The 8592-nt window shown below is 48.2% G+C and overlaps 1 protein-coding gene across 1 annotated transcript; it reads right to left on the bottom strand.

The window, feature by feature from the left end:
• Window positions 1-6226: 6226 nt before the first annotated feature.
• LOC119113973 (D-arabinitol dehydrogenase 1) lies at window positions 6227-7574 on the bottom strand. Its single transcript, XM_037238215.1, has one exon. It carries the CDS (start codon window positions 7463-7465, stop codon window positions 6392-6394), a length of 1074 nt encoding a protein of 357 aa, XP_037094110.1. The 5' UTR covers window positions 7466-7574; the 3' UTR covers window positions 6227-6391.
• Between the last annotated feature and the right edge of the window lie 1018 nt (window positions 7575-8592).

The following is an 8592-nucleotide window of genomic DNA, read 5'->3' as shown; positions in this document are numbered from 1 at the left end:
GACATGGTTGAGAGCTACAACTGCAGCGTGGAGGCGGCACTCCAGATAGCAGACCAGCAGGGAGCGGATAGCCAGTGTCACCTCCAGCGCTTCTTGATAGTTTACCGTGCCCTCACGCTGCGAAAGAACGCAGTCCGTCGGAACTTCTGCCCGGCCGTCGACTTTGAACGTTTCTGGAGAACGCAGCGGCAAAGGGAGGAGGCCCTGTAGAGGGCAGCACAGTGCGCCAACATGTCAGCTACAGGTAGCGAAAGATGAAATACTATCACGGCAAGTGCACTGGTAAGACAGGCATCGAAGAAGGCGATCTTGCACGCCACCGACTGATGACAAGACTGCATAAGGACAGATACAGCTTCCGAAGCCATGAGGTATAACTGCACAGCTTGATCCCAGCTCCTTAGAGCTCGAGTGTGACATCAGAGCCCATCAAAGCAACTATCACCGTGCTGCACCTCCGCCACCAAGTCGGCAGAGCTGTTGGAGGTGCTGCCGTAGCGGCTGGAATGTACTAGGGCAGCGGATAAGTCGATCGTCCTGCCTCCAGATGACCTCTCCGAACACCCGAAGGAGCGGCGTCGTCCTACGTTGGACGACGGCCCAGCAGAGCCAGAGTGGGACAACTGTGACAGTGACATCAGCACTGGGAGCGCCGGTGGCAGACGTGACGTCAACGATAGCAGCTGCTGAGTTGACGCCTCTGGTGATGTCGGAGGCGGCGGCGGCAGACGTGACGTCGACAACAGTAGCTCCTGATTTTACGCCTTAAGTGACGTCGGAGGCGGCGGCGGCAGACGTGGCGTCGGTGACGACAACAACTCCGGAGTTACGCCTCTGGTGACGTCGGATACGGCGGCGGCAGACGTGGCGTCGGTGACGACAGCAACTCCGGAGTTACGCCTCTGGTGACGTCGGAGGCGGCGGCGGCAGACGGATAGTGTCGTCAGCGACGGTGCTGGTAGCGACAGCGATATGCTCGGTGATCACGGTGACGTTGGAACTTAGGTGCCATCTGCGCAATGGCAGAAGGGCCACCGGGGTCGCTGAAACTTGTGGCACACCATGCTGTTACCTTTGCACTGCACAGCGGCCTCTCCAGCACGACGTCTGGTAGCTCCAGGGTCCAAATCCGGTAGTTTGGATGTTCACCTCCCGAATCAGATGAAACTTGGCCCCGCCGCTGACCCAGAACCGGCTCAGAAACCTGAGATCTATTTCAGCCTTTGTCTCCAGCCAGGCGGCAAATGTCATCCGACGCTGTTATCGGTTTCTGCCAGCTTCTGGTTGATGGCCACTTTCGAAGGAGAGTTTGAAGTCATTTTCCAGAATCTGTCGTGCGGTTATGTGACTGACGCAGACTTCCTGAGTCGTTACGAGGGTGAATTTTGATGAGTTCATAGAAATGACAGACCCGAATTTCGCAGTGCCCTCTGTTGTTACTTTTTAATGCATCCTCCCGCCATGACGCGCAAAGACAGCTTGCATGCCACAAAACGGCCCTTTTTGCGATGCCTGCGTTTTAGCCTTTTATTAAGCACATCTAACAGTGCTTCGCCATGATAAAAATAAGCTGCAGTTTTTCACAAAATGAATGTTAGTAACCGCATTTTCTCTTGACGGGTGCTCTCCAACATACGTGTTTCGCTGTCATCAGATGGTGCACTGTCTAAATCATCGGTGGAAATGGAGGCTGCTAATGCTGATGAGCACCATGACTATCAAAACAGGAACCTTGTGCACATTTCTGGAGTCAGCTTAAGTGTATTCATGAAGCAGCGTATCGACTTTTCGTGTCTTTAGCTGAAATCACGTCCTGTAACACATATTAACATGTACGAGTTATTGTCAACGTGGAGAACGCACGAGGTATAAAGTATAATGCGGCAAGCTCTAAGCAGCTGTTAACTGCAAGTACGCCATGCATCGGTGTAATCTTCAGCTCCGATTTGCAATACAACGCCGGCACAACAAACACGCTTTTTTGCACGCATTAATAATCTTAAAAATAATCATACCTATCTCTGAATGTTGAGTGGCGCGGTGATATAGGTCATGAAACAGCATAGAATCACACACCACTTCTAAAATGCGGCGTCTTCGGCGGCTTAGCCATGACATTTTTACAGCTTCCGCCATCACAGCTGACACCGTTTCAACCAGAGTTGAACCGCCATTTCCATTCACGGCCCCCACTACGAGGAGATTCGAGAGGATTGCGGACGGAACAAAGAACGTCTTACCATACATAAATCTGTCAAACTATAGCCTAGCTAACTTGAAAGTGGAAAACGTCATTAATCTAGCAGGGCTGTACGCGAGGTCGGAAATGTTATGAATTCGTCAAATAACGAATAGAGCTTTCACTCGGTACTTTCTATGCAGCGCTAATATATAGCTTCACTTTGTTGGAAATAGCTTGTGATAAAAGAACGAGGTTTTTGAAAGGATTCGAATACAGACCAGTCCACATCAAACTGAAGTCGCGTGTTGCAGGAAATCCTGTAGGAGCCCAACGGCAGCCCAGTCAGCGAAACGAAAGTTCCAGCGTACGTTGTGCAACTCTCACACGGAAATTGGAAATGAATGCTGTGTCTGCATCGACACTTCCTGTCCTTTAACGTTCATTTGGGCACTCAGTCTGAAATGTCTGCGTATGGAATACCCCCGAAAGGCATGAGCTACCGTGTGCTGACTTCAGAATTTTTCCGTTATCGATCCTCAATATAGCAGGAGTAACCGGTTATACAACGTTATCTAGGGGACATTGGTTATATTGTCAATACTTAAAACTCAAAATCCAAAGTCACATTCTTGATGTATGGTCAGCCTACCGAGCTGTGGCTCCACAAATAAAAACATTTTACAAGCGTGGTCCCCAGCTGCTCCGTTCCTCTGCCAAAGGCATTAAAGCCTCCACGGCTTGCTGCTACATTAACATCTGGAACCAGTCTTCAGCGGCTAGTATACAATACGTGTCAAATTTTATACCTATGTATGCAATAAAAAGGCCACGGTACTACTGTACGCTGAGTAAAAGGGCAGCACTTAATGACACCATTAGCTGATGATCCACTGCCAAGACCTATGACTGGCATTATCTCGGGCTCAGGGATCATCTTACTTATTGGTACAACTTCTAGCTGAGGTCAGATACGTGTGAGTCGTGATTTTTTTGCTTTTGAGCTGCTCATGGTCGCTGCACTCAGCTTGTTTTGGCGAGCTAAGGCACAATCGTCGGATATGGCGTAGCGATAAAATGTGTTCATGCTTGAGAGCAAATTAAAAAGTGCGTTCTTGTTAGTGCACTTGCGAAAGCTAACTTTTCATGTCGAAGTGGAGACATCCTACCACAATTCACCTTGCTCTGCATGGATGAGTGGAGCTCAAAGAACACTGAACGTGATTTTTTAAAAAATTTATCACGAATGGTTTGTATGGGTGACTTCGGATTCAGAGTACCTGCTAAGCATGGCTTGTTGAGTGTACCCCGAACCGACCACCCAAGCGTGCCGTCCAGTTCAACAGCTGATTTTGCCTCCGCCCTTTCGGGTTTTACGTGCCGCACAATGCTGCGACACGGCCGCCTCGGGTCTGGGTTGAGCCTCGTTGGCCAGTTGCCAGCCGGCCTTTCTGTTTCAGTCGGGTCAAACAATGCGCCCACTCTGGGACTCGTACCCAGTGCCGCTGGATTACGAGTCCAGCATCGTTCCCCCAGACCACGGAGGCGGCTTACCTAAATGCGCTGCTTACTTTTTCCAGATATGGTATGAACATCGCATAATCGTATAGACTTGCATGACAACAACAGTGACACTTCACAATAGGCCTGTGTATGCTTTCCGCATAACACATCCTCCCATAGCAAGTGGATAACTAGTAATAACTGGATGAAACGATCATGGACTCAATCATTATATAACTGATGTTCCGCTAACCAATTGTGGGATAGCACCTGGGAATTTCAAACGGTCGGACACACAGGCTGGTAGAATAAAATCCGGCGGGCGGGTAGGCGTGTAGCACCTACATATCGAGCGGTAACGGGTGGGCACGGATGCGACTGTATGGTTAGAGGACGGCTACGGGTGTAGAAATCTTCCCGCAAAAGGCTCTCCGGGTACATCAGCAGCACGCATCAGCTGGGACTCATGCTGCCATAAGCCTGGCGGAGCGCTCGCTAATGAGGGGGCAGCTAACGGAACTTTGACGAGCCAACCGGTTCCACCGCGCCGAAAGCACTCGCAAATTGGTCGGCTGGCAGTCAGCTGATTGATAGTCAGCCGGCGCGCGACCAAGGCTTTGGGAGATCGCTGGCGGCACCATGGATTATTATTGACCGCGAGCTGGCCGTCAGTTTGCATTAGGGGTAGTCCGGAAGACGCGGCAGATGCCGGTAAAACGAGGGATGAGATTACGAGCTGTGATTTGCTGAAAGCTTAAGAGTTGTCGCACTGAAGTGCAGAGTCAAGGAGACCACGCTGTAAGCACCTGCTTCGAATGGTTTGCCGAATGCCTGCGCATGGCAAGCTCAACTCAGCATGGTCGTTCCGTGGGGCTCAAATGCTATAAGCATGGCAAGCAGCTAAATAAATATATGACGAGGCTAGTTTCGGATCACGGAGCACGAAAATCGGCCATTCTTTCTCAAGCCCAGTGGGTAAATCTGTAGCACCAATTGACATGACGTCATTTCGGATTCGTGAAAAATCGGAGCTCCCCGAATTTTTTTTCGACGTTGTTGCAAAACTGAATCCCTTATTATGCTACATTTTTGCAAAGATGAGAAGGGCAAAACATAGTCACACATGAAAATACTTAATTTGACCTAGTCAGGTCAGAGCTCCTTTGGATCCATTTATCATTGAAAACTCTGTGCACCTTTTCCAAATTTGGAATTTTGGTGGGGTGGGGGAGGGGAAATTTGTCTTTCCGACTCGTCCCCGACGCCACTACTGTAAGATGTCACGTTTTCTTCTTCGGACGGCAGAGCGCAACGTACCAGACAAATATCATCTCTCTACGTCGACTCATACGAGAAACTTTGCCCAAGTTAACCTACAATTTAGGACGTCAGCTTTCTTTGAGACGGAAATAGAACGGTGGGAGCCAGGACCAGCTAAATATTTAAGTAGCACTTGGCACTGAAATGGCGATATGCCACGCAAATTGGTCTGCTTGTCACGTGAATCCCGCTCCTCCTCATGCAAAGCTCACCAGCGCACGAGAGCCTGAGATGTCAACGGTAATGTTTCGATGTGAGAGCACCACTCTTCTACCAGAACCATGCCAGCATGACGATGTTACATTCTCATGCTGCTCACAGTGCATGGGACTGCAACATCCTCTATGGCCGGAAGAGGAGAGCGTGACGCATTATCGTGACGGTGAACCCTTTTCTCTGAAGGCGGTGACTTAAATTATTTGATAGGTCTTGACTGGGGTATATGTGCGCTCCATTGCTTCCTCGGACAGCCTTTGCATCTTTACCGTACGCAGAATTATTTCAGCTATACGTCACGACTGCCTGGTTATTCCATTGTTTGACTCATTAAACAGTCTTTCGTCAGCTATGCAATTACTTGGTCTCAAGAGAAGACCATAATTCAAAACGATCTACGGACAAAATTAACAAAGAGCACCACCGAATCCTAAAGGGTGACTGAGCAATGTCACAGAGTGCCAGAAAGGTGCTTTTAACTGAGCTTCAGAAATAGTTCGAATCCTAAAGGATCTCTCGGAAGAGGTTCCAGAAGAACTTTGAAGCACATACTCAAAAGGATTTTTAATCCCAAAACATCAAGAGTCTAAGACTTTGGAATGCAATACATAGATCAATTTTCAGAATGCACTGAAATGTCGGACATTAATTGTACACTTCTGTGAGCATTTGAAAGCGTCCAGAGCGCTGCTCTCTTGCGTTTAATTCGCTGCGCGCCGCTAGACGTTGCTGATATAATACAACCCATGAAGTTCTAAATTCACATAAATTGACATTACATGACGATATGTGATGTATATTTATATGAAGAAAGAGAGAGAGAGAGAGAGAGATACATACATATATATATATATATATATATATATATGATTTTTCCATTCCTATTTCAGTCACATTCTCGGTATTTATGCTCTATTCAACGGATTGGATAGGATAAGTGAAAGCATATTGGAGACAATGCATTCTGTCGTATTTCGAAATCGAGGTCCTGCATACACCCCAAAAAGACTTTGTCATCGGTTAGATTTATTGCCAGGCTACATTTGGGATGGCGTTCGTTTTCTTCCAAAACGGGTTAATTTATGTTGCCAGGAGGTATCGGAATTAGCTAAGATTACGAAATCCTCATTGTAAGAACTTCTAAAGTTAATTAGTGCACACAGTGGTTAAAACTTACTCCGAGAATTTAAAGACGGCCTTTGAAATAACTCCGCTTGCCAAAGAGCTCAGAGCCTTTTCATAATCCTTCAGATCAAATGTTTGAATGGCCAACTTCTCATAAGAGAGATAGCGCATTCCCATCGCGGCAGTGAGGGCTGTGGCCTTCGGGTAGCAGAAAGGGTTGGTCAATGTGCCGAGGATCTTGAGCTCCTTGTGGAACATCTGGTTGGGTGCGATGCTGATTCGAGCAGTGGGTGGCGCCACTCCGAAGATGCAGAGATGTCCACCCTTCCGCAGCCACTGGAATGCCTCCTCCACGGCCGGGGCGTAACCAGAGCAGTCAACGACGTAATCCAGTCCGAACGCATCGAGGTCCTCGGCCGCCTTCGCCATCATTTCCCTCGTCTGGTCGGGCGCCATCGCCTTGTAGCCCAGCTCAAGAACGTCAATACGGGCACGACGTTCATTGGACGGCTCCGAAATGATAACATTCTTGTGTCCATGCAAATGGAAGATGCACGCGTACAGAATGCCAATGATGCCTGCTCCAATGATGAGAACGTTGGCGTCATGCGGCACAATCCCAATTCTGTCCACACCGTGCTGAATGGTGGAGAGCGTTTCCACCAGACAGGCCAGGTCTAAGCCGAGACCCATGGAGTCGGGGATATTGTGAACCTGTTGTGCTGGGGCCAGACAATATTCCGCCCATCCTCCGTCGCGGAAAAAGCCCAGAGCGTTCTTGGGGCCCTCGTGAAGACAGTATTGAGGATTTCCGCTGGCACAGTACCTGCACTTGTAGCAGCCTCTGTACGGATCAACTGTGACCTTGTCGCCAACTTTGAGAGTCTTGACGTCGGCCCCAATCTCTGTCACCACTCCACAAATTTCGTGTCCCAAGGTCACGTCATGCTCGGCAGTGGGGTAGTTCGCTTTGATGGCGTGCAGATCCGTACCACAGATGCCGCAGTACACAACTTTAACTAAAACGTCGTCACCCTTCTCTACCTTCGGAATGGGAATCTCTTTAAGCTTAAGCGTTTTTGTCGGACGGTTAAATTGCAAAGCTTTCATTGTTTTACTCATACTTGCAAATTTTAAGGTTTATGCTCTGAATTAACAGTGAGAAAGCCTTGATAATAGGAACACGGTAGATTTTGAGCTCCGAAAAATTTAAAAATAGATTTGAACTAAAAATACGCAGGGCATTAAAGGCATTCACGTGCGGGTCTAAAAACATAATGTGTGCATCTTAAAGCGTGCGTTTGACTGTAGACACACCTCCTGCATTTGGTTTGGAAAGCTGCATTCCCAGTTCCACGGTCGCCTTTTTGTTTCAAATCGACGAATGTGTTCCCGCACTACGATTTGTTGTAGCACTCGATACCTGGTGCATTTGCACAGGGTCTAAGCGTTTGTGAGCGTAAAGTGCCAACTAATCCATAGAAATGTGAGCCTCTAGGAAAACAGCCAGGTGAGCACGGTTTGTAGATCTGTTCGCTTCGCTTCCAGCCGGTGTCCCCGCAGGGTTGCAAATTATTATTACGAGTTTTAACGTTCAAAATAGTGCTACCAGATAATCTGATTTTTACACTACCACCGTTAGCACCAACAGCCGATCATCACGACCACGGCGGGTGTGGGGTCTCAGCTCCATTATTTGCTGCAAAGCAAAAGACGCATTGGTAGCTTTCAGAGTTGTGTGATGTGTCCTCTCTTGTCCCCAGGCTAGGTCCCGCCATCATTCGAGGAAATGCGTAATTCATCTCGCACGCAATGAACAAATCACGAACTTATTAAATATGTAAAGACTGGCGCTTTAACTTTTCATGGAGATTGACGGCGCTGCTTAAATAGTCTGCAAACCTGCCAGGCTACTTGTGCTGTTCTTTTTCTCATCAATTAACTAACAGACCGGCTCGCCAAAAAGGCAGAAACATCCCGGTTGTCCGTCACCACAACGTTCGTTGTCTGGAACTTAAGTCATTGTTGATGCTTCCTCGACACTTCTGAATTGAGTAAGATTTATCACCTAAAACTGAGGAACAAGGACCGTCATTCCTGGCGGCGACGCACCGGAAGCGATTGCAAACAACGATTCGATTGATAGATACTGCGTTCCGTGTCTTGCGCTGTTGAGTTGAATTGAGCATTCATTGCAGCATTTCCTATGATTCAGAGGTTATCAATAAGGAATAAAAGATCGATACAAA

This window comes from Pollicipes pollicipes, unplaced genomic scaffold (assembly GCF_011947565.3).
Source record: "Pollicipes pollicipes isolate AB1234 unplaced genomic scaffold, Ppol_2.1 Scaffold_7262;HRSCAF=8765_pilon_pilon_pilon, whole genome shotgun sequence".
NCBI classification, from domain to species: Eukaryota; Metazoa; Arthropoda; class Thecostraca; order Pollicipedomorpha; family Pollicipedidae; genus Pollicipes; species Pollicipes pollicipes.
This window is presented reverse-complemented; position numbering and strand designations above follow the sequence as displayed.

Coding starts and splice junctions, on each gene's coding strand:
- LOC119113973 (XM_037238215.1), bottom strand. CDS start 7,465: ATGAGTAAAACAATGAAAGCTTTGCAATTTAACCGTCCGACAAAAACG.